General features: G+C 48.1%; 1 protein-coding gene across 1 annotated transcript in view; it reads right to left on the minus strand.

Annotated features, from left to right (window-relative positions):
* Positions 1–26,696, minus strand: part of DAGLB (diacylglycerol lipase beta) — a 166,012-nt gene that overhangs the window by 54,783 nt on the left and 84,533 nt on the right. The window contains exon 9 of the mRNA XM_086940753.1: positions 10,506–10,583. Coding sequence (XP_086796879.1) covers positions 10,506–10,583 — 78 coding nt within the window. The remainder of the gene's footprint in view (positions 1–10,505; positions 10,584–26,696) is intronic.

A 26,696-nucleotide genomic window follows, 5' to 3' on the forward strand; every position in this document is an offset into this window, starting at 1 on the left:
CAGTCCTTAAATTTGGGCGCTCTGCCCCTGCCCCAGCGGCACGCCACGCGCCTTTTGGCCAACAGGAGTGCGGTATCAACGAATTTCCGGCAAGACCTAGGAAGCTGCATCGTGTCCCCAAGGAGGGCCACCAGTGGATCCACGGGCACCGTCTCCTCCACCATCTCCGTGAGAGCATCCATCACTTGTTGCCAGTAGCATGCCACCTGGGGACATGTCCATGCCAAGTGGAGAAAGTCGGCACGATCGGCGCGGCAGCGCTCACAGCGGTCATCCTCCGCCAGGCCAAATCGTCGCTTCCTCACCGGCGTGTAATACACCTGCTGTAGGAATTTATAATGGATGATCTTCAATCTGCTGCTGGCAGAGATGCGGGAGGTGAGTGCACAGCAATGATGCCATTGCTCGTCCGATATATCAATAGCAAGCTCAGCAGACCGGCGCAGCCGTGCATTGGATTCCGGCATTGGAGGAGCTCCCCTGAGCTGGCGGTAAAGGCCGGAGACCAGATGGGCCCCATCCTGTGAACACAATAAGAAATGTAATGGAGGCAGAGTCTCGGGCTCGCTGGGAAACTCGGGTAGGATGTCTCTCATCCCTGCACGTAGCCGCACATAGTAAAAGAGCTCGAGAGGAGTGCGTTCATGCGCAGCAAAGAACAGATCCGCCGATTTAAAACAACCGTTGGAGAACAAGTCCCCCCAGCAGGAAATATGTATCTTAGCACAGAGATTGCGGAACCCCGGCACCCCCAAGAGGGTAAGATTAGGGTGATATATAAGCGGCAACTTGGGCGAGTAGAGTAGTGTACAAGACAAGCCCATGGCTATGCGACGCCACGCATCTAATGTACAGGAAACCGATGTATTTGGCGTAGTGATGGATGATTCAGGGCAGTGGAGCAAACCATTGAGTGGGAGAGGATGTACTATCCAGTCTTCCACTGCTATGTGCGGCATGAAGGGGGTAGGAGCCATCCAGTGGTAGGCGAAGTGTGCCTGCGCACACTGGTAGTAGGCCTCAAAATCGGGGACATCAAAACCACCCCTGTCGTAGGGGAGGGTGAGCGTGGACCATTTGAGCCGGGGACTCCCGCCTCCCCAAAAAAGCCTCCGCAACTCCGTCCTCAGGGTCTTGAAGAAGAAAGCGCCAGGGAAGTAAGATATATTGAGAAAGAGGTAGAGAAAACGGGGGAGTATCACCATTTTTATGAGCGACGCCCTCCCGGCCATGGAGAGCGGCAGAGTAACCCAGCGGTCCACGGAGGCGGTCAGTTTAGTTATCGCTACTCCGTAATTGGATCGCAACGTCTCGTCCTTGTCGCGAGAGATGCGGATCCCAAGGTAGCGGAGGTCAGACCGTCACCACTCGAGTGGATAATCCAGAGGAAAAGCAGTCACCGCCTCAGTTAAAGGGAAAAATTGCGAATTGGACCAGTTGATGTGAACACCGGACACCCCGCCGAATAGTACAAATTCTCTGAGTAAGGGATTGAGATATATCTCAGGATGCTTGACATACAGCGTGATGTCATCCGCATAAAGGGACACATCAATTTGACGTTGCAAGCACTGCACTGCACCGCCACGATGTAGCTGACGCAATGGACAGGCAAGAGGCTCAACCGCTATGGCGAATAACAGGGGGGAGAGTGGGCATCCCTGTCTTGTGCCTCTGGTGAGTGTGATAGGCTGCGACAAGCGACCATTGATCAGTACTCTTGCCGTGGGACGAGTATAAAGTAGGTGGACCCAGGATATAAATAATTTGGGGAACCCCATACTGGCCAGTACCGAGAACAGGTATGGCCACTCGACAGAGTCAAAAGCCTTGGTCGCGTCAAGGAATACAGCTGCCACAGGTGTATCAGGGTGAACCGTGCGGAGCAAGGAGAAGAGCGTGCGAAGGTTGTGGGAGGTGGATCTGCCCGCCACAAAGCCTGATTGATCAGGCAGTACAAGTCTGGTCATTAGTAGCGACAGCCGGGTGGCCAAGACCTTGGCAAGTATTTTAACATCACAATTTAAGAGGGAGAGTGGGCGATAAGAGTTACAGGATTTGGGGTCTTTATCAGGCTTTAGGAGTGACGTGATCACCACCTCGCGCATAGAACAGGGGAGCACCCCGTCGAATAGGGATTCCGAGAAAACCTCACTGAGTACTGGGGCCATGACGTCAATGTAAGTTTTATAGAACTCGGCGGGTATGCCATCGAGCCCCGGGGCCTTGCCATTCCTGAGGGACATGATGGCCTCGCGGAGCTCATCCAGCTCGAAAGGTGCTGCCAGGAACGCCCTATCCCCATAGCTAAGCCAACACAGCGCCACGTCATTGAGGTATTCAGAATAGGAAACTTCGGGTCCCGCCGTGGAAGTGTAAAGTGAATGGTAATGCGCCACAAACGTAGTAAGTATCGCATCTGAATCTCTAACAGTAGTGCTAGAGGTGTCGGTGAGTTCCAAGATGGTATTATGCGCTCGCGGAGGTTGTGTGAGCATGGCAAGTGCCTTACCGGGCCTATCCCCCTCACAGTACTTACGGGCCTGCCAGTGTTTGCCCCGGAACCTGGCCTCTCGCGCGGCCTCCTCTTCATACTGTGACAGCGTCTCCCTAAAGGTAGCCTGGAGTTCGGGGCCGGTGTCAGACACCATGCGAAGTTCTAAAGCCTGCAGTTCCTTTTCCAACGTGCTAATGGAGTTGAGGATAGCACGTAGTACACCATGGCTTTTGGAGATGCAATACCCCCTGATAGTGACCTTAAATGCCTCCCATATGTGCTCAACCGAATCTACTGATCCCTTATTTCTAGTGAAAAAGTCTGTTACCTCCTCCCCCAGTTAAGTGCGAAACAGGCTGTCAAGGAGGATATCAGGGCGGAGTCTCAACTGCGGTCGCGGGCTGCCCCATCCCGGTGTGCGAAAGTGTAGCAAGACAGGACTGTGATCAGAGTATGTTCTCGGTAGGTGATGAACCCCCACTAGCTCCGCAGCCACATCCCTTGTAATAAAGAAATAATCTAGACGTGCCCAAGTCCCGGTATGTGATGTAAAGTGTGTGCCTTCCCTTCCAAGGGGGTGCAAGTGTCTCCAGATGTCCAACAGTTCGCCCTCCTCAATGATTCCCTCCAACGCCTCCCGTGCCCTGGGCTTGTAGGATGTCACGTTCAAGCCCTGATCTGAAAACTACATCTCCCAGAGTGCCTGGAGATTAGTCTGTTGTTTGTGTTGCGTGAATTTCTATATTTGTTTTCTGTCTTCCTTTTTCTGGTGCTTGTCACTTTTGTTGCCTGCCTACTTGGAACGCCGAGGAATTCCTGAAGTCTTTCGAGACCCCTTTGACTTGCCCCTGGGATTATTGAACTATTAAGGATTTACGATCGAGTGACGCCGTGTTGCAGGCTGTTCCGCTGCACGGCGTGTTTTTGCCCTTTTGACCTGGAGCCGCGCTGGAGAATTGAAGCCGTGGCAGAGAAAGCCGAGTCGGCGTTTCATGGAACCAGGGTATGTGAGCGCAGAGAAAGTGTCCTAACGCTATAAAGAATATTTGTACGCTGTTTCCTCTGAGCGTTCACTGGTACTGTAGCGGAAGCGGCCGCTTCCGCGAGTTATTTAAGACTGTTGGATATTGACGTGATTATCGCTACTTGTTTTGTGGGAAGCGTGGAATCAAATCGGAACGTTTATTTTTGGTGATTTGATTTACAAGAACTTCTTACAGATGTGGTTATCCCGGAGATCACGGACAGGCTATTAGAACTTGAGACTTCCATGAGAAAGCGTATTAGCTGCAAAGACACGATATTGAGACTAAGAATTCAGCTTTCTCATTGGAGCAACATACATTTGGAAATCTATTGTTTATTCTTTTCTTTTTGCTTTCATCACACTCTTCTTGGATGATTGTGGCAGTCTAGAGTAGTGAGTATTATTGGTGTCTCTTTACCACTCATTCTACTGTTTGTTAATTGGGGAGGGGGTGTGTATTTACACGTGTCTTTTTGTGTATTTCTGCAGACTACATACAAGCGAGCACAGACAGACCCTCCACACGTCTTTCGCCAGCTGTAGATGGTTTCTGGCTGCCAGCCTGTTTATTTTACTTTCTCCATTTTTCCCCTTCCCTGGGGGGGGGGTGTCCCTGAATTAGTTTGTATATGTGTAACTCGTCGGCGGGACTGTTCCTAGGGAAGAAGGAAGTAGGCAACGTCATCGCTCCTGCTGCTTCTGAATATCAAGGTTAGTCATCCTGCCTCAGACGTGACATAGGAGCAAACCCCATCCGCCCTATCTAACTGAGGTGCCAGCGCTAGGTTGAAGTCCCCTCCCCAAACTATGTGTCGTGACGCAACGGAAAGAATCTTGCCCCATAGAGTAGTAAAAAAAGCGGGTGTGTCAACATTAGGTGCATATGTGGTTACAAATGTGTACGTGTCACGGCCTATCCTGCCCCATAGCAATGCATAGCGTCCTTCCCTGTCGAGTAGCTCTCCAAACTTCTGAAATGGGATTTTGCGGGCAATGAGGATGGCAACCCCCCTCGAATAGGTTGAATATGAGGAGAAGGCACGGTCCCCAGCCCACCTACTCGCGAAAGAGGTCCCGCCTTGTGGTGACAGATGTGTTTCCTGCAACAAGGCTACTTGTACATGATGTCTATCAAGGTAGGCAATAACATTCCGACATTTTTTGGCATTGTTCAACCCTCTAATATTCCAGGATAAACAGGTCAATTGTGTATTCACTACTGAAGCAGCCATTGATAGAACAACAAGAAGCATATCAGTGCCAAAATAGGCAGCACGAAAAAGCCACCCACGTCCCACCAGCATCGGCACCCACACCAAGACAAAGTCCATGCGTATAGTCCATTTGATGAATGCCTCTTGAAACACCCTCCCCCCCACCCACCCCAGCATCCCAATCATGCCAGCAGCCAAGCATCCCCACCCAGCACCCCCCCCCCACCCCCCCCCCCAACTCAAGCAACATCAACAACTGAAACATCAGCAAGTCAAAGGGGATCACCCAGTAGGGGTAAGACATAGAGTACGCACAGCCACTTCCCGGGCCCTAGCCCCGTTACTGTGCCGCCCTCGGTGGAGACTAGGGTCAGGAGAGTGGTCCTTGGTTTACGTTACCACAGGGGTGTAGATTCTGTGCAGGTCCATCTTCCTCTTGTTTCCCCATGTCTGTGCTCCACTCAGTAGAAAAAACACAATCCAGTGCAGATGATGTGCGTAGTGCAGCGCATGTAGGCAGTTAGTCGTCGTGTGGCGCCGGAGACAAGTCTGCATTCTCACGCTCCTCCGCGGCGTGTCGGTCCTCCCTGCGCGCCCTCCGGAGCGATTTAAGAAAGTCTTCCACTTTCTGCGGGTTGGTGAAGAACCGTTGCTTACCCTGGTGGGTAACTCGCAGCTTCGCAGGGTACAAGAGCGCATAGTCTATCTGGGCCTCTCGCAACTTTTTCTTCACTGGAAGAAATTTGCGCCGCTCTTCCTGAACCATTGGCGTAAAGTCTGGGTAAATGGAGAAAGTGACACCATTGTACTGCAGCGACCTCTGAGACCGAGCCGCCCGAAGCGCAGTATCTCGGTCTCGGTAGTTCAATAGCCGAGCAATAATAGGTCGCGGAGGTAGTCCAGGTTTGGGCATAGGTGCTAGGGAGCAGTGCGCCCTTTCGACGATGAACTGAGGTGAGAAGGCATCCTCACCGATTGAGCCCTTGAGCAATTTCTCGATGTATAATTCCATCCTACCCGTATCCGTGGATTCCGGCACATTGGTGACTCTTATGTTGTTCCGGCGGCTGCGGGCTTCCAAATCCTCATTTTTGGCAGCTATGACCCTGAGCAAATTGTCCATCCTGGACAGTTGAGTGGTGTGAGTCGAGGCGACATCCGAGGTGTCAGAGATACATTGCTCCGCAGCCGTGATACGTTCTTCGTGACGGTCAACTTTGTGCACCAGCGCGTCCAGTCGAGCAGTGACACCATCAACCTTTTCGACAACGGTGGTGAAGCCTTGTCTCATCTCCTGTATCAGGTTGGTCAGGTCAGCGTCTTTAGCAGGAGAGACGGAAGCCTTTGGAGACGACACGCTAGGCTCAGGGTCCAGCTGCGTTGACTTCGCGCCCTTTTTTGCGCTATCGAAACTGAGCTTAGTTTGGCGGTTCTCAGGCCGCACCATGGTGGCGATGGGGCTCAGCACCCGAGGACTGTGGGACGTAGTAGCCCTACGGACTGTCACTTAGGGAAGCTATCGCCAGGGAGCAGGGCCACAGCAGGTGCCAGACAGGAGAATGCTCCAGCAGATCAGCAAGGTTCCAAGCGGGGGGGGGGGGGTACAGGGTTCTGGCGAGTCAGTACAGTCTTTAGATGCTTTGATGGCAGGAGGGGCGACAATGCCCAGGTAGAGGCGGCACCAGATCCTCACTCCTCGGCGCCGCTACGCGAGTCAATGGCGTCGCAGAAGTTCCAAACGAGAAGGCTCGAGGGGTGGCCGAGCCCCGGCTGGGGAATGAGTCTCAGGTGGAGTGCGTTCCGCGGGGGTGCAGTCCCGGGTTCCCCCCACGCGGCACAGTTACTGGAGGAAGGATAAGGCCAGGGCAGGTCGAGGATGAATGGGGGGGGACCCAGACTCCGCCGTATGCAGATCCTGGCGGCGTAGCGGCAGGTAGTGGCGTTCCAAGGCCAAGGTCAATGTAGAAGCCCAGGGTCGGCCAAGGCCCGATGTAGCAGCGTCGTCAGCCGTGGGGGCCCAGGCCCGACATCCGACGCCCCCACGGGCAGCACACAGATCCGCACTGTCCCACGAGAGCACCAGGTGAGTGTAGGTTCTTCCGGAGGCCCGGGGGGCGCTCCGTCCGTCCCGCGGCGTTCACCAATATGTAGCACGGTGCTCGCCTGCAGCCTCAGCAGCGAGAGTAGCAGCAACAGAGGGGGGGGGGGGCCCGGGTTGGCAGAAAGGCAGCCTCCTACCTCCGCTTCGAGCCCGCCGAATAAGTCCTGTCTAGGGATCCGCCAGCCGCCGTGATCTGCGGCCTAGCCCCTCGTGGTCATCCCCAGTATAGCGTAGTCCGCTGCAGCCGGCCGCGCTCACCCGTCTGCTTCAGGGCAACAGCCGGTGAAACTTCAAAGGTTCGTGGCTCCGACCCTGGGACTCGTAGCGCCACCAGACTTGGGTCGGGTGCGGGGAAAGGTGTCCTGCGGCAAATTATTTAGAAATCAGTCGAGTTTGCACTCCGTGGTAGAGGATAAATGAAGGATTAGGATCCAAGGAGAGGGAGCTGCGCGCTTAAGCAGCCATTCCGCTTGTGCGCCCTCTAGCGCCCCCCTAATTTCCCCATTTTTTAACTTGGGCAGAGGAGTGCGTCAAGGAAGTCCTCTCTCTCCTTTCTTTAATTTGGCCCTAGAACCATTTCTATCCAAACTGCGTCAAAATCCATGAATTTATGGTTTTCAAACATCAAGTGTTCATATCAAACTTGCAGCCTATGTTGATGATTTTTTACTCTTTATGTCCAGACCAGAAGAATAAATTCCGGCTTTTTTAGCGGAGGTGAAATCTTACTCCCTCATTTCTGGATACAAATTAAATAATGATAAATGCGAAATATTGCCTTTAACAAAACCTACTTTTAGTTCAGAGTTCCAAGCTTCTCAATTCAAATGGAGCCCAAATAATATGAAATATCTAGGTCTACAATTTACATCTTCAATTTTGGAAACGGTAACAATATGTATGAATAAATGTCTTCAAAAGATTTCAAAATTGTCTTCTAAATGGCATCCCCTTTACTTGTCTTGGTGGGGCCGTTTAGACACCATAAAGATGATGTTATCGCCCATAGTATTATACACTATTTTGAACATCCCGGTCCCAATCACAACTAAATTATTTGAAAAAGTTAACTCCATTTTATCCTCATTCTTGTGGTAATAAGAACCCTTGAATTTCTTTACTAAAATTAATTTGCCCTAAATCAGAAGGTGGAGTTACTTTTCCAGATTTCCAGGCTTATCAGAAAGCTTTCTTATTGCGTCAGGCCTCTATTTGGTTACTTGACTCTGCAGATGACTGTCCTCTCTGGACTTCTACGGAACGCCTTTTTTTTAATCTCCTTACTCATTTCTTGAATATCTTTCTTTTTCACGCAAACCACAATCTATTTCAACTCCCATAATAAAGCATACTTCCAAATTACTCTATTTAATTTCTCACTCTACTCACGCTTCTAGAGACTCCTTTTTAAACTCAACAATCAGGCATAATAAAAATTTGTTGATCTAAAACAAACCTTTTTATTAGAAGACTTGGAGAAAAAAAAGGTTTAATAGGGATCCATCAATTATTTTCAGAATTAGAATTTTTACCTTTTGCTACACTCATGCAGATATTCAATTTACCGACCTTTATCCATAAGTACAACATACTCCAAAAAACTGTGCTGGAAACTTACTCCCACTTCCCCAGTATACCCGACACCTCTAATAACCCAGAACCCTCCTCATGTCTCCAGACCTTGTTAATGACCACACCAAAGGCTTCTACTATTTACGGCTACCTGCAAGGCATTGGTACAGAGGGACAAAAGACAAAAACTGAAGAGGCATGGGAACTAGATTTTACTGCATGATGGCCACTCTCACTTTGGGAAGGCATATGGACCAAATTACGTAAAGCCTCAAGAGCAGCAAACATCACCCAAACATTATTTTTTGTTTATAACAGACTTTTATTCACCCCAGCTACTTTATGTAAACGTTTTTCAACCACTACGGACACATGTTGGACCTGCTCCTCCCCCAACGCTGACCTATTTCATATGTTATTTACTTGCTCACAAGTACGCAATTTTTGGAAGCAAGTATGGTCTCAAATTAATTTAATTTATGGTACTAAATTTCCTTTATCTTTTATTCACATCTTCTTAGGCAGTCTTTCTTCCATTTGGGACGTTGTCTCACTTAATGTCAGGATTGTTGATTTATTATTAGCAATTGCCTTTCAACAAATTACCATCAATTGGAAAGATTTCTCAAAAATTTCAAATAGGGCCAGGTACTGTTTGCCAAAATCACAGGTTAGATTCTGCCTTTGTGTACCCTCCTCACATGGCTACAAAGCGCGCTGACTTGTGGTCACCTGTCACAATATTTATTGATACTAGTGCTAAACAATGTTCTTTACCAAAACCTTCTCAACAGGAGACCACCTTGATTTCCCTAATAGTTCAAAAAGTTTATTTTATGTACTTTGAAGGCATATATGTCTCACTTACTTTGCATTCTTCTGTTTCAATTTTGTATTATTAGTCCAATTCTTTTACTTTCTATGTAATAAGCTTGGAATGTGATGGTGTACGATTTATAATATGTTGTACAGTCACCTTATTTTATTTTCAATAAAATTATTTTAACTAAAAGAGACGAATAATGTAATGAAGGCAGAGTGCACCAGAGGAGTTCTCTCAAGGTGGGTGAGATTCTGTCAAACTTCCAGAGAACTGAGATACGCCAGAAAGAGGTGTGAAAGCTGCTCTTCAGGGACTACAGGTAAAAACTGTGACACATGCCAGCACGGAGTTCGCTTAAGTGAGGTGCAGTTCACCCATACTGCATAAGGCAAACTTGATCCAGTGATTCTATTAAGGCGTTATAAACACATGTGACAACAGTTCAACCAAAATTCCTTGCTCCATAGATGCCAGAATAATAACAGCCAACTGTAGTAGCACTCAACAAAATATTAGCTAACTAACAAAACTTGCTCATAAGGTGGAGAAGGAGACAGGGTTAGAGATCTAGGCACCATAAAACAGTTTATAAAAATATTTAACTTGCCGACATCAGGAGGGTCTGAGTTACACGAAACCTTAGAAATCAAGCTGGAAAATGCTATAGTGATCTCAAAACGAGTTTCATTCCAAGCATCAGCGTTAGAACATTTACGAAATGAACAGTTGCTTTTTACGCCTCACAAAGTCAATCTGTAACATTCTTAACATAATTTCACACAGATCTTGAAACACCTTGAAACCATGCTGCTATAGATTTTTGGCTCAGGAAAAGCCCATAAACATGAAGGTGCTATCACATCAGTTCATTGGGTGGTGTCAGCGGATCCATGACTGATGCTGGAAAAGAGCTATTTAGTGCCAGATGGCTGAAGTGCAAGAAGGTTTCCCAGAACTAGTCTTGACACCTTGGAATAGACTCCACATGAGGAATCCCTAGGAGGAAGCAGTGAATACACATCTTCCTAGTTTCCTATGTCCTGATCTGATGCGTTGGGAGATTTAATACCATAGAAGAATCTTTACGGAAAAAAATCATACTTGCAAATTACAACAGTTTAAGAGAACATAAAAAACTAAAAAGCTTAAAAAAGAGACAAGACCAGCTCTTTTGTAAAGGACATTGTACATATCTAATGACTTTTATAAGGCATTTGGATTTTCAGTTTTTAGGGAAGCGGAGCTTTAAAGAGTAAAATAAGTACTTGAACCTTATGTCCGAAACAGTCCCCTTCAACACCCTCTGTGTGCAGGTTTTCACAGTCTGCAGAGAGGTCCGTAAGAACATCCTGAAGGCAAAAAGATCAAAGATGTAAGTACGATAATTGCTCACATCACAATCAGGTTTAGTTAGATGTAATTATTCCTTAAATCAACACTTATGCAGATAACATTATACATCTGAAGAATTCAATTTTCTGAATTAAAAATGTGTGAACATGTAGAACCTCTCAAATACAATGAAATACCTCTACTGCAATACGAATGAAACTTAAACTTGCTCTCAAGAATGTATTTCAGGTGACATAACATGACATGGCTTATGATACATACAATGACATCATGAGTGATTACAAACTGACATGGTATTACAGGTGACCCATATGCCACCAGGAATCCTATCAGTGATTATGTGTGCAAAAGAAAGCTGCTCAATATCTCCAATTATAAACAACACTACATATAATGTAAAAACCTGCAACGTATCGTTTTTATTTTAATAAATGTTTTATTGATTTTAAAGCCAAGGACATGTTCCAAAATAGCCAAGAACCATTAATGTATGTGAAGGACACAAACATGTATGTGTGAGAAACATGTGGAAAGCACTGAATTCCCAACAATTTTAAATATATTATCCCTATAAAACCTCCTTGTTTACGTACCACTGGGCAAAAAAATTAACATCAAAGGTGGGTTGTAAAGCTTATTAGCCAATATCACCATCCGGATCTCAGTATGTGATCAAATCCTCTACTCAGATAACACCTGCATTCTCAGACAAAGGAACCGTCCTTGCACAACCATTCTTAAACCACATTTTAAGCAAGCTGTCTAAAAGGAAATGTCGCCAGAATGTCTGGGCAGCTCAAGAAGTATGAGCTCCAACATACCTGCCACCACCATGCAGGGCCGGCTTTAGCGCTGGTGGTGCCAGGTGAGACAATGTTAGTTGGCGCCCCCCCCCCAATGACCACATCCACCACGGACACTCTCACTAGCACCCTTTAACAGTGACCAAGTCTCCATAACCACTCTCTCTCAGATGCATTGAACACGTTATATAGCGCTACTCATACCAGTAAAGGATGTCAGAGCGCTTTACATCACACTGCACAGTGCACCACATTGCACAGAGACAATCAAACATAAATGTGTAAATCAGCTAATAGGAAAGTTTACATAGGCCAAAGACATTAAAGTGTAGGAGTCACATGCCATCCATACTGGTAGGCCGTATAGTTTAGGAGTGCTTGGTGTGGAGAAGCACAAACTCAGAGTCATAAAGAAACAGCATAGTTGGGAGTTGTCTTTAATAAGAAGAATCGATTGCTACCCAAATTAACCTTTTTTGCAACATTAATCTATGCTCTAATCTATACTTTGCAGTGTGTATGCAGCTCTAAAATGATAGTTAATACCTCATTGTTCTATATTAGGACTTTAAGTTATAAATTGCAAGTAAAAAAAGGACGTCTCTTTTAAAAGCAGTAACCTGCTGATCTATTTACATTATATGCACTCTGTAATCTACATGGTACACGTTCTTTGCAGCAGCCATATTAATCCTCTGCACTACCTTCACATAAGCCAAAACATCAACTATACAAAACTCCAAACTCTCTCCAGGAAGAACATTAATCATAGGAATGAACTTGACATTTTTGTGAGGCCTGGTAATTGCTGGAGGAAAGGAACGGGGCAGCAGGTGCTTTAAAACATAACAAACCTGCAAACACGAGCCAGCACCCACTGTGGTGGCACCGGTTGCACCGCCCTAGAGCCGGCCCTGCCACCATGGATTGTGTGGCACCAACCATTGATCTCGGCACCATGCACTCAAAGGTGGCCCCCTTATTAGGGCCCCAGGCCCAATCAGCAATCCTATTAACATCAATTTCCATGCCACATAGAATTTTCGTTTTGCAAGCAAGAATGTCGAATTTGTAAATCTGTACTCTTGGCAAACACCTTTTGGGTAAGGCAGTAGTGTTAGGAGACATACCTTGGATGGAACAGATCTGTGCCACCTGTCGTGGTGGAGACTTTATGAAGAGCTGCAGACTACGGCATATCTACCCAATATTGAAAAAGTCAGCATGTTCAACGATTCGTTTTGTGGCAGGTCCTTCTAAAGGATTCGTGCATGCTGTGTAGCTGGGCAGGCACCCGATAAGTGCGATGAAAGTAGCTGAATCGCACAAGTTAAAAACCCACACAGGGGGATACCACTGTGTTATGAGCAAATATATTGCTCCACTCTTCATCTGAACAGTTGATCCCTAGATCGTTCGACCATGGACATAGTCAAGCATACATCTTCAGTATTGACTGCTACAGCAGCATGACTGCCCTCCTACCCCTACTAAGGGCCATCAAGGTCAAACTTATTCTAGCATTTCAGTGAAATGAGGTAACTCAAAGGAGGATCACAAGTGAATGGCAGAGCAACCTCTGACCTGGTCTGGTGACAAATTTAAAGGAGATTGGAACCTGGGACAGTCTCACTCAGCAACACCGCCAATATGACAGGGGTCATCTTGTGTTCTACCAAAGTATCTCCTTCGGGCCTGTAACCAAAAAAAACCCTTACCATAAATTGGACTGGAGCAGTGCTGTAAAATAATACACTGTATGCCAGGAGTACCCAGCCCACACACAGTGGTTGCTGTTGAAGTTTGTGAAAGACCACCCCACTCCTTCTGCTATCACCATTCATTAGACTTGTAAGGAGGGAATTCGGTTTTGTGAAAATGGACACCGAAGTACGACTGGGACATTATGGAAGTAACAGAGGCGTCTGCACTGGTCTATTATCTTGGCTAAATCTTCTCTGCCGATTATGTAAATTGGGGAGCAGCCTAGATATACTTACTGCTCCAGCAACCTTGTTAAGTCCTGGTGATGCAATGAGAGAAGTACATCCATGCATTCTAATACTTGAAAGTAGATTGGTTATTCACTAGTGTTGAATAGGAGATACCTCCAGTGTCTATGGCCGGAAAGCTCAAGCAAGCGCTCCATCTATATTACGGGTGAGAGGTCAGTCAATGGCTCCTTGATACATAGCAAAATATCCTCTGTTTATTTCGCGATGACGTGCTCCTTGTAACGTTAATTAGTCTACAACTGCACACCGAACGGTGTGTAGAAGGGGCCTGTGATCACTTAGTCTAACAAAGTATTTGGTACTGAAACCAGACACAAATGCCTATATCCATAAGGAATGCATCTAATGTCATGTCGTTTGTGCATGGAGAAGGCGTACTCCCTATTAAATGGGTGTGTGTCTTGCCAAATCTCAAGAAATGCACAGCCATAAGCCATTTTATAAAACCCATGGTTTTCCTGCCATTGGATGTTAACAACATGGATGAGTACGACTGATTTAGCAGAGTCTGCAAAATTGTTTAAGCTATCCCTCCTACAATATAATTGAGTGGGTCCTAACCCGCCTCGCTAAACCTGAACAAAATCAAAACCAGCATCGCAAATTAGGAATATTGGGTACAGTGCAGCTGCCACCATGATCTTTTCTAGAGACTCATCTTCAATGCTGGATGGCGGTACCCCCTGCAGAAATGCTACATAGATGTTAAAGTGCTCACATATGCTAAGAGGCTGTGGTATTTCACTGGCCCGGCCATGACTAACATTCCATGGCATTCAGTAATCATTAATAGCCAATGAACTACACCATGTTGCCGTGGGCAGGGGAGGCAAATCTCACATCCATGCCTTCAAATTAGACTCACAAATGCCCTTGGTACAGCATGTAAAAATTATTTTGAAAAAAAGTTTGTGCCAAGCATTGTCTTTTCAATTGGGACTTCCAAAAGGGAGTTAAAATACTACCCAATCAGGGTCTTATACCGTGTAACCGACAACAAGGCAGCATGATGTGACCAGTTAGTGAGTCGAGGGAGCCTTGGAGTTGAAAATGTTGAGGACCACAAGGTCTAATACAAAAACCCCACAATAATAGCACCCCCTCTAGGCCAGTGGAGAAAATCTAACTTAAGGGAAATTCAGAACAAGTAAGGAAGGGAAAGAAAAAGAGAGGAAAGTAATGCGAACTAGCCACCATCCGCCACCCTTTGGCCAACCTACAGGATACGCAACACACCAATATCCAGATCAGTGGAACTAGAAATGTGCTCCATACTCCCTCCTGCAAATTGGACAGGGAAACAGCACCCAGCCTCTGTTCAGTTCACATCATTAATCATCATAGCCGTATTATTAACACAACATCAGTGACAATGAGAGTGAACAACAGACTAATAAATGCTACATTAGCATTATCAATCGATTTTGCTGAGCAAGTATCCAAGTTGCTATTAGGGATGTGATACCTGTATGCTGCACAGTGTCTCCTTAGCCAAATCAGTCAGCTTATTGCGTCCCTTTCTGTCATTTGGTTGGTTTCTGAGGTCCCACAGCACCTGGTTGCCTATCCACTACTGGATGCCTTCTAGCAACCAGCCCAGTCCACACCAAAGACTTTGAAGAAATAAGATTTGCCATCAACAATCAAGAAGAATCTGATTGAAAACAGGAGCATGTACTCTAGTGGAACGTGCATGAAATCTTTCTGGCAGCCATGAACCACCCCTGCTACTGCTGCACTATCGCGGAGATATCAATGGCCCTCCTTGGGGAGCCATTTATTGCCTACATGCACAGTAGAGAACAGCAGCAGCTATTGGACAAACTGTGTTAAGGAACCTATTCAAATTAGGGGAGCCTTATTCCATCATTTTCTTATTATAATAAAACTTTGTTGTACTACTGTTCCAGTCTTAATTCAAGCATGTATATCTTTGAAAGCTCCAGTGCTGGAGAAGAACATTTTACTTACAGTAACTACAGTTCTGTAGCATTGGTATCTCTCTCCTCTACTGTAAAGGTCTATTATACCTTATCTTTCTGATGGATACTTCTAACAAACGGTTCCTGACCTTGTGAATAACCACAGATGCCAGACTGGATCCAGAAACTCAAAAAGAGATGATCCTTTGCGCTTATAGGTGGATCAAAAGTGACTCTGCAAAAGCTACTTTCCACTCTAGAAGTGATGCTTGGAGGCTCTAGTGAATGCCACCTATACATGCTTATGTCAGTTCCTTTCTTTCCATACCTTCACACATGGATCTGGAAGTCTGCTGCTTTTTCTTCAATCCTTGAAGGATTTTTCTTAAGTTTTTTCTCTCTTAAATTCTTCCAGTGTGCAAGAGGACATGTCACTTCCGAAGACTACAGAGTTTAAACCTTGTAGGACCTGTCATAAACAGATGTCTAGGACAGATTCCCATGAGGTGCACTTTTGGTGTTTGGGTTCGGCACATGACTTCAAGGCCTGCTACGACTACACCCACATAAATCCAAAAGTGATCCAAGAACAGCAAGCAAAGGTCTACATGTCAAAACACTATAAGACTGCACGAAGGCCCTGTTCTTGGTCGCAGTTGGGAGTGAGGAACTGCCCCAGCTCCTGAAATTGTTCCCGCTGCAAGTCTTCTTTGCAGTCAAAGTCCTTGATAAGTCAAGGGAAAAAACACAAGAGGTGCATGTGGGACTTTGCCCCTTCCTGCCACTCTAGATCTCCAAGAAGGTGTGAGGGAGTCACAGTGCCTGTAGGTCTCACTTCTGTTCCCCCGAGGAGCAGGTTCCAGGCTTGGTCCAGATGCACCAAGTATTTCCAGTACCGTCAGCAACATTACAGCAGGTCTAAACCTTTAGAGAGGTGATACTGTGCATCTTCCGCAAGCTTCTGGTTCCATCTGGTGTACCCTCGGAACTAAAGGAACCTCTAGTCGGGTTACTGCTGGGAGATCGGTCCTCAGCGCCGTTTGAGACCCTTGAGCCTGCTTCTGGTTATGCTGCAGCATCATTTCATACTTCGGTTTCAGTGCAAAAAATCTGCGCTGGTTCCTTGGACATCGACATTGATGCCGCCAGTACCAGAAGATGATCTACAACCTATTGCAGTATGGACTCTAAGCCGAAATATTTAGACATTGCCCGAGACCATGACAAAATCCTGCTGTGGCATAGCCGATACTCAATCCCTCCGATTCGGACAGCACACCATTATCAAACAATCGCGCACATGCACTGCACCAACATTTGGTTGGGACTCTGAACAGAGTTGGCCCTCTAGAGACGACAATGGAGGGAGAGTTTACCTCACCATAGAACAAGAAAATTTGGCAAGTAGATCTACAAGATGCAAGTATGTAGGACACCCCACCCAATTGTGGGTTGGTGCACTGATTTCTTAACCCAGTATTCAACTCTTCAGAGTTTGGTAGGGAATAGGCCACCCGCAGAATGAACCCTAATGCCTTTCAAACTATTCCTCCTGATATAGGCAAAACTTGTGGAAAAGTTTGGCAAGAGAATATTTTTATTGGCTAGGCTTACCTTGAGGTCAATCAATGCCAGCTGCCTGCTAGGACATTACATCCATATGCCCTGTAGCATTTTAAAGAAAGCTGAGCCATGGCCTCCGGTTTGCTCATTTCGGCACTATTCCGTCAACTTTCTAACAGTTTTGCACTTTTTGGTACAATGCTAGGGGCAGAGCTTTTTGGCAGCGCTAGGTTCTGCTGTCCGAACAATAGGAGTTCCAGCCCCTTTGAGGTTAGGGGGCATTGGGCCCAACAGGCAAATACCAGGCCATCAGGAGCAGTGTACATCTCAATCTGCCTACCCTCTGGCAATAACCTCGAAACATCGTAGTGCACCTCTAGCGGCACACTGCCATTTGGTGGGAGGCAGTGTCAGCCACTTTCTTTATGAGTGACCAAGGATAACATCCGACACGTGGTTTCCTTCAATCGGTCTAATGAGGCTACTCACTTCCACTCTTTTTTGCCTACACCTACAACTGAGCAGCTTTCGGAGGCCCTTCTGTTTGTTTTGCACGAGGAGGTGCAGGTTCTTTTAGATAAAGAGCCATAGAGAGGGTACAGGCATTGGAAGGGAGGACTGAATATTATTCTCGCTACTTCCTTGTGCCAAAGAAAGATGTCTTATTTAAGAATGTCACCCTCTCAACGTTTTCCTGTGAAAGGACAAATTTAAAATGCTCACACTGGCCCAGGTTATATCTGCCCTGGATATTGGAGACTAGATGGTGGTGCTGGACCTGCAGGATTTTACACCCCTGTCCACCAGGCCCACATGTGCTAAATGGTGAACCAAGAAACGTTTCAGTTGACCATTCTCTTTTCTGTCCTCGCCAGTGTCACTAGGTGTTCACAAATGTGAAGGCGGTGGTCGCTGCCAATCTTCTGAGGTATAGAGTCACAGTCTTCCACTACATTGATAACTGGCTGTTGAAGGCAGGCTCACAACTGTCCGTCGCAAACCACTTTCAGATGATGGCAAACCACCTGACATTGCTGGGGTTCTTACTCAACTTGTCGAAGTCACTCCTCACTTCTTTGTAGAGGCTTACTTTTGTATGAGGCATCCTGGATATGGTGCACCTCTGGCCCTTTTCTCAGGACAAGCGAGTGTTGGACATTCGGGCTATGATCCCGATGTTTGAACTTCTGCTCTTGGTTTCACTAAGGGTGGTTCTGGGGCTTCTTGGCCTACTGACCTCTTACATCCTGTACGCCAATCAGCCCATATGGCATATGAGAACCATGCAGTGCGAAAGGAAGTATCAGTGGTCCCTGCACCAGGGGAACAGGTCAAATTCCACACAAGTTTCAGAAGAGACTGCATAAGATCTGCAGTGGAGATTGAGATCAGAGTGATCTGGTTTGTGGCGGAGAACCACCTCTGCACCAATTTGCTGTAGTTGAGGATGATTTTTTTTTTTTTAATTTTTATTTTTGTTGCAAAAATCAAATAGTATCATCATCATCATTCACATAAATGCCTACATCCCTGAGGCCGGCTCGCAGTGCAGCGTAAATACAAACAAGGCGTATGTTTCCGGACCTCTTCTGATTGTGGAGCAGCATCATTAATCATAATGTTCAGATGTACGGAGCGTATAAATGTACAGTAAAAAAATATAATTTGCTTTTTATGTTTTTTGTGTAACATTGAATGCAAACTAAAAGAAAACTGCACACATGAATCAGCATGTCATTGAGTTAGATTCGGTATAACATCCAGCATCATAGTCGTCATGTGAGGGACCAATCGTACATTCTCCGTACCGGAGCCCACCCTTCCCCCCCCCCCGACACAGTCCCCTGCTACATAACCATCCCCATGTCCTCCATGCGTGTGGTTCATCATCCTGCCCCGGTCCCATTTAGTGTTCTTCCCCATCATCAGAACCCTCAAGATCCTCTTCCTCTAGTGGTTCACAAATATCTCCCCTATAGGAATTCCACGGTTGCCAGACCCCGTTCCACTTGCGAGGGTTATCTCGCAATTTGTAAACTACTCTTTCTGTTAACATTAGCATGTCCATGTTCCTGATCCACTGTGCCAATGTGGGGAGGTCCGCCGACCCCCATTTCTGTGTGATATCTCGTTTGGCTGTGACAATTCCTATCGTGGTCCATACCCTCGCGTATAAGGTAAGATCATTAGGCCCCCACACATTCAGTAGACACATCCGTGGGTCCAGTGTGAGTGAGGTGTGGAGTGTCTGTGCGATGGTACGTAGAACCCTCTGCCAATAGTTAACAATACATGGACATTCCCACAGCGTGTGTATGAACGTGCCCTCTGCCCCGCAGCCCCTAAGACAATAAGGATGATCCGCCCTCTGCAGTTTGTGTAGTGTCGTTCGGGTGTAATAAATCCTATGCAGAATTTTTAACTGCAGTAGACGGAATTTGGATGATTATACCTGCCTCACGTGGAGAAGCCATGGCTGCGTTCCAGTCGGACTCGTCTAGGTCTCCGACATCAGTCATCCATTTGTCTTTTAACTTCTCCAGTGGGTCAGGTAAATTATTCATTAATTTGCGGTATGTCAGTGAGGTTGCGCCCTCCTGTAAGAAGTCTGTGAGCAGACGGTCTTCTAGCGGAGAGGATTCTGGTGGGGATGAGGCTGGTGGGATTGCCGCCTGTAGGGCATGTCTGATCTGTATATATCTGTATAATTCGTTATCTCCCAACTCATATTGTTCCTGAAGGGTCGCAAAGGAAACCACCCCCTCTCTAGTCCACATGTCTCCCACAGTTGATATCCCGATGTTATCCCATTGGGTAAAGCCCTTAGTGCGCCGCAGATGACCCAGTGCCTTAGTGTCCCATAAAGGTGTGAGTTTTGTGATGGTCCCATCCCATTGCAGCTTCGCTTGCGCCTTGTACCACAGATGAACAGTGTGTTTAGTGGGTCCCACGAGTTTTGCCGCTATGCCTCGGTGATATAGTGGAGCCAGCAAACTGTTCGTGCCCAGTTATGCCCTGTCTGCCTTGAACGCTGGATCGTCTTGTGGAGCGTGCACCCACTGATTAAGGATCTTAAGTTGGGCCGCCCAATAGTACAGTCGTATGTAGGGCAGTGCAATGCCCCCATCGTACCAACTCCTGTTCAGCTTTGTGTGTGAGATCCGGGCTGGTCGGTTTCCCCAGAGCAGACCCGTGATCTGTGCCGTTATTTTTTGGAGGAAGCTATCTGGTATCAAGCGTGGGGCATTCTCAAGAACATACAAAAAGCGCGGCAGGGCCATCATTTTAAATAACGCTGCCCTGCCCAGCAACGTCAGTGGAAGTTCCAGTGCTGCACATCATTACGGAGTCGGAGCAAGGGAGGCTGCAAGTTAAGCCGTGCAAACTCCGCCTCGTCGCGAGTAATATGGATTCCCAGATATTTAAAGGAAGAAGGTGCTATCTCCAGTGGACAGGAGTCTGGAAGTGGCGGGAGTGGCCCCTTGAGCTAAAAAATTATCGACTTTGCCCAATTGATGGTGTAACCTGATACTCGTCCGTGTGATTTACATAGAGCTAGGAGGTTGGGAAGGCTGTTCTCCAGGTCAGTAAGGTATACTAACATGTCGTCCGCGTAAAGGGACACTCTGTCCTCCCAGTGCGGGTCCCATTGGATCCCTCTCAGGAGCTGCGTAGTACGGATGGTAACCGCCAGCGGTTCCAGAACCAGAGCAAAAAGGAGGGGCGAGAGTGGACATCCCTGCCGTGTGCCACGTCCTAAATGTATGGTTCGAGAAATGTGGCCGTTAGCTACCACTCTGGCCATGGGATCTCTATAAAGCATACGCATCCAGGAGATAAACACTGGGCCAAAGCCCATACGTGTGAGCACTGCAAAGAGGTAATTCCACTCCACCATGTCGAACGCCATCTTGGCGTCTAATGATAGGATCGCGGCCGGTTCCTGCAGCATCGAGAGTCTCGCCACAACGCCATGTACCCTCCGAAGGTTTAGGGCCGTGCTCCAATGCGGCATGAAGCCGGATTGATCCGGGTGAATCAGCTGAGTTAGGCACGGCAGTAGTCTGTTCGCCAGTACTTTAGCTATTATTTTGGCCTCTGTATTTAGGAGGGAGATAGGCCTATACGATGTGCAGGTGCTGGGGGGTTTACCCGGTTTCGGGATGGCAACAATAGTCGCCATCCGTTGGTCCGTTGGTAATGTTCCCTTCAACCTACTCTCTTCGTACATCTGAAGAAGGGGCGCACTCAGGGATTCCGACATAATTTTAAACCACTCGATGGGCACCCCATTGGGGCCCAGAGCCTTACCCGCATGAAGGGAGTTGATGGCCAATTGAATTTCGTCGACAGTCAAGGGGGCGTCGATGTCCTTCGAAGCCTCGTCAGTCAGTTTCAGCAGAGGCACACATTCGAGGGCATCCCGGGATTCATCCTCAGTTACCACTATCGCAGGAGTATACACGTCACTAAAATGATCAGCCAGGACTTCCACTATGTCACCTGGTTGGGTATGGACAACCCTACCTGAATCTGTGAGCTGTAGTATGTTCCTCCCTCCCCCCTGCTTCTTATCCAGCCACGCCAGGAGTTTGCTAGCTTTGTCCCCTATATCATAGATTCTGTGTTGAGTGGCGGCAATGTCTGCCAACGTTACCCGTCTCAAGTGGTCAGTGAGGCGGCGCTGGTGTAACTGTAAGTCGTGAAGTGTGTCTTCCGATGGGTCAGCCATATGGGCAGTGTTAGCCCTTTCGAGGCTCAACTCCAAATCCAATGCTTCCCTTTATGTGCTTTCCTATGGTTCGTAATGGTAGCGATGGCCTGGCCCCTGAACATCATTTTGTAGGCCTCCCACAATGTGGAGGGGGAGTCCACCGAGGACCGATTTTCCTCAAAGTAGAGCTGGGTAGCTTTCTTCAGGTCCTTACTTATCTGTGGGACCTTAAGATACCCCGGGAAAATCGGCTATCCGTTTTCGTTTGGTGCCTGTGCTGGTGAATGTCAGAGTGATCGGTGAGTGATCCGAGATTCCTCTCGGTTGTATGCTTGCCTCGGCCACGGCAAGAAGTCCGTTGCCCAATGTGAAAAAGTAATCGATCCTTGAAAGACTATTGTGGGTGGCAGAGTAATAGGAGTATTGTTGTTGACCTGGGTGCAGTGCGCGCCACACATCCACCGAGCCCTGTGCATCCAAAAATGTCTGTAAGCTGCTGGGACCATCCGTGTGTGTTCGTGCGGGGAATCGATCGAGTGTATCTGTGAGTGTCATATTGAAGTCTCCACCTACAAGCAAGTCCCCGTCAGAGAGATCTAGCAGGAATTTACCGAGGTCCGGCAGAGCTACCGAGTGCAGTGCCGGCGGAATATACACGGAGACCACATTTAACAATTTCCCCTCCCACTGGCCATGTACTGCCGCGAAGCGGCCTTGATCATCGACTGCCGTTGATTTCACTATGAATTGGGAGGATTTCTTCTGCAAAATGCCCATGCCACGGGACCCTGAGGTAAACTCCGCGTGAACTATCATATGATAACCTCGCCTATCTAGAGCCCTTGTGGCCGCCCCCGTCAGATGTGTCTCCTGCAAAAGAACTAGGGCAGGTCCCTGTCTCTTAATCCCCTGTATCACCAGGCCCCTCTTGATCTTGTCCCCTAGGCCCCTAACGTTCCACGACATGACGTGCAACGGGGCCGGTGTGGTATGGTTATCTATCCCTGCCATGAGAAAAATGGTGAACAGCCGCGAGGCCCTCTTGTAGTGAGCGAGGTGGTGTACGGAAACAAGTGTAGGGTAGATGTGACTCCTTCCAGCATTCCAATACCTTGTTGTCCCCAAGAGACGAAATGTTACTAGAATAATCAAACATATCAATGAGCATGTGTGTGCATGAAACAAAAACTCGAAGAACCAAATGGTTCCGTATTGCAAACATCCCTGAACCCCCACCCACCCCCCTCCCTGCCCCCCTGCTGCACGGACTCAAAACTGCCCGCCCCCCCAACTGAGCAGAGTGCATACCCCATCCCCAGAACAGTGTACTTGCGCGTTGGGGTGAGGGACTCTCCGCTGCCGGCAGTCTCTCATTCACTCCCTCGGAGGTCCATCACCCAGTGTCCAATGGCGGGAAGTGTGTGTACAGCACTAAATGTCTATTTAAGTACCAAAGTCTGAAGATCACTGTTCCTCAGTCTCTTCCTGGCCGCTGTCTGCCCCCAAGGATCTGCTACTCTCCGGTCCTCCTCCCGAAGCCTGGGAGCCCGAGAGTTGACCTGCATTCCGGTCCTTCTTGGGTCGATTGTTTCGTCGCGGGTGTGGTCCCGGCCTCCATCCCTCCAGCCATTCCTGTACTGTCTCCGGGTTGTCGAAAAACCATGTTTTGTTTTCAGCTACCACCCTAAGCCTCGCAGGGAAGAGCATGGAGTACGGTAGTTCTCGTGCCCTCAGCTCCTTTTTTACCTTGAAGAAGGTTCGTCGCCTACGTGCGACCTCCGCCGTATAGTCGGGGAAGATGGCGATAGTAGAGTTCTGTATTTTTATTGGAGGAGAAGATCTGGCCGCCTGCAAGATGGCGTCTCGGTCGCGGAAGTTGAATAAACAGGCTACTATGGGCCGTGGAGTCGCCCCTGGCTTCGGTTGGGCCCCCCCGGCACGCGGTGGGCCCTCTCCACGGAGAAAAAGGTGGACAAGCCTTTCGGTTTAAGTTCATCAGTGATTAAGCTCTCCACAAATAAGTCCATGGCTCGAAGTCCCTCCGACTCCGGGACCCCAATAATACGGATGTTATTCCGCCTCGAGCGCCCTTCCTGCTCATCAAGCTTCTCACGAAGCATTTTATTGTCCTGCGCCATTTTCCCCATTGCTTGTTGAAGTTCGGAGACGTCCTCCACTAGGGATTTCGTAACCACTTCCATGTCCTTAACCTTCTCCGATATTTTGTGGAGATCGGCTCTGAGCAAGGTGGCATCAGTGGAGATCGCACCCACTGTCGTTTGTAGTTGAGCCAGAGCATGCATCACATCGTCCAGCGTCGCCTTCTTTCCTCCCAGGGTATCAGCAGTTTTGCTCCCCGGGTCTTTCCCGGTTACCGGGGAGGTAGTTGGCTTGTCGGAGGTATACCTTTCAATGCGGGTCTGTGTGGCGCTGCCCTTGGGGCCTTTCCCCGCCATTCCGTCGGGTTTCGTGCCTCTCGTGCCTCTCCGCTCCAGGGTGTTTGGAGTGGCGTAGTCGCACTTCCAAAACCAGAAGTAATGTGCCCAAGCCTTGGTGGAGTGTTCCGTAGGGCGAAGAGTGCCAATAGTCACCAAGTGCGCAATGACTTCCTCGGCCCAGAAAATGGCGGCTGCCCCTCGTCGTCTCAGGATTCTTCACGCTTACGGCCACCTATTCGAGATCAGGGAGGGCCAGGTCACCAGCGATAATGCTATTGTTCGTAACACTCCTCTGGCCCGCGTGCTCCGCCAGGTCTGGCTGTTCGGGAGTTACGGGTCTTGCCGTCCTTCGCGGTCTGCGGGCACTTCCGGTCCAGTTCCCCAGGGCGGCCCGCACTTCCTGCTGGGCCACTCGACCAGGGGAGACCCCGGCTCGGGAGGATGGAGTAGGCCAGACCGCAGCCACGACGTAACTCGGTCTCCAGACGTCGGATTTGGACGCGGCTGTCCACTGCTTACACCGCCCGGTCCCGGGCTCTGGTACCCTCCTTTAGGGCTTGAAAACTGTGCCGGATTGTGTGTCGGATAGACGAAGAGGCTGCTTCAGCTGCGGAGCTCGTCCCTTATGCTGCCGCCATGATCGGCTGCTAGCCACGCCCATTGTAGTTGAGGATGATTTGCTTGTTGTCGAAGGCCTTCCTGCCAACCATAAAAGGAAGGCTTTGGAAGTTCTCATGGGCAATACCACCACCATGGGACATTACCACCACCATGTGGTACTGCCACAAGCATGGCAAAGTGGGATACTGGCACTTGTGCCAGCAAGCTCTGTCCCTCTGGCACTGGCCGAGTTGTCAGGGCATTTCTCTGATCGTACATCACCTGGCAGGATCAAGAACGCTCAATGTCAACACTCTTGTGCACTGGAGTTCATAAGATGGCTCCCTCTCAGACATGCATTCTACATAGAGTGGAGCATGGGACTCCAACATGCCTTCCCACATCAACCTCTCCTTAGCCGATCAGTGGATGTTTTTGTGAGTAACAAAAAAGTCCACCTGAGGGATACCCCACTTGGCACAGAGTACATGAACAACCTCCGGGTGGAAATACCACTTGTGATCCTGAAGCCATCATCAGCTGAGGCTGTTGGTTCTGATGTTAAGCGAGCAAGCTAGGTGGCTGGAAGCCATCCACATCTCTTGCTGGTGCATCCATGACCAGAGTCTGAGCGCTTCTGGAGACATAAGATGAAACCCACACCTCCCTGTTTGTTGACGTCCCAAATGACAATCGTATTGTTGGTTAAGATCTGGACATATTGACAGTGAAGGGATGTGAGAAAGGCCTTAAGCACTAGCTGATTAGCCCATAGTTCTAGTAGATTATGCTTTTTACTCAGCTCCTCTGGCGACCCAAGGCCTGGGATGTCCAGAATCCATAGGTGGAGGCATCCATCACAATCGCAGACAATGGGGGGGGGGCAATCCTGGTGGGATTCTCCACCAGGATCACCACTGCAGTGTCTTTGAGGGTCACAATGGAATCTGACCGATCTCTTTTGTGCTAGAACTACTGTCTTTAGAGAGTCCTTATGTGGCAGTGTGCATAAGTGACCACGAGAATGCAGGAGGCTAACAGATTGAGCAGAAGCAGAACCGTCAAGACTGGAATCAGAGCACTTGGTTGAAACATCACAATTGTTCCCAATTTCCTGAATCTTCAGAGTACTGTGGCATTCAGTACTGTCCCTTAGAGGCAGAAGGCTGGGAGGGTGGGGGGGGGGGGGGGGGGGGGGCAAACAAGCATTCTCGGGTGAGACTTGGGTAGACTGATAGAAAACCCTAAGTCTAACAATAGAGATATTGTCCTATGCAAGTGGTGTGATACCATTTGCTGCAAACCGGTTTTCAGTAGCCCGTCATTGAGGTAATGAAACACAGCAACTTCCGGCCTCCAGAGATGAGCTACCACCAACTTGGTGAAGACTTACTGAGCCTCAATGGAATACTGCAAACTGGTAGAGAGTGGATTCAACCATGAATCACAGGTACTTCTTGTACGCAGGATTGTGATGTGAATGTAGGCAAGGTGAAAGTCTGAAGAGAACACCAGTCTTGCGCATTCAGCGCAAGATTGACATGAGCTACAGAAAACTTCTTGAATTTCTCCTTGCCTAAGAAGAGTTCCATGAGCCTGAAGTCTTGGGGATTACAAATGACAAGAGTAGCACCCTGGTCCTTTTTTCTTCTCTGGCACCACATACTGCTTCCTTCTGCAACAGGGATGCCACTTCCTGTTGCAAGATGTCTAGGTGTTTTTCTGATTGAAGGGAACGTTGGAAAGGTATTCTTGTTTGCTGGAATGGCAGGGTATACCCATTTTATACAAATAGTAAGACCCACTGATCTGAATGAATGGCCTTCCAGGCTTGTAGAAAATCATTGCATCAAAGAACATGGCAGGGTAAATTCTGTGCACGATCGTATCAGATATCACAGAACATTAAGATTCAAATAGTGCTGAAAGGAAATTAAGCGGCCACCCGACACTTCCAAGCAGAAGACAAACTGCCCTTTAATTACAGTCAAAATTATCCTGAGCTCCAATGTCCAAATTACAAGTGTCCACAAAAGTTGATGTAGTTGTAAACT

The sequence above is a fragment of the Lissotriton vulgaris genome, chromosome 10 (genome assembly GCF_964263255.1).
Source record: "Lissotriton vulgaris chromosome 10, aLisVul1.2, whole genome shotgun sequence".
NCBI lineage: Eukaryota > Metazoa > Chordata > Amphibia > Caudata > Salamandridae > Lissotriton > Lissotriton vulgaris.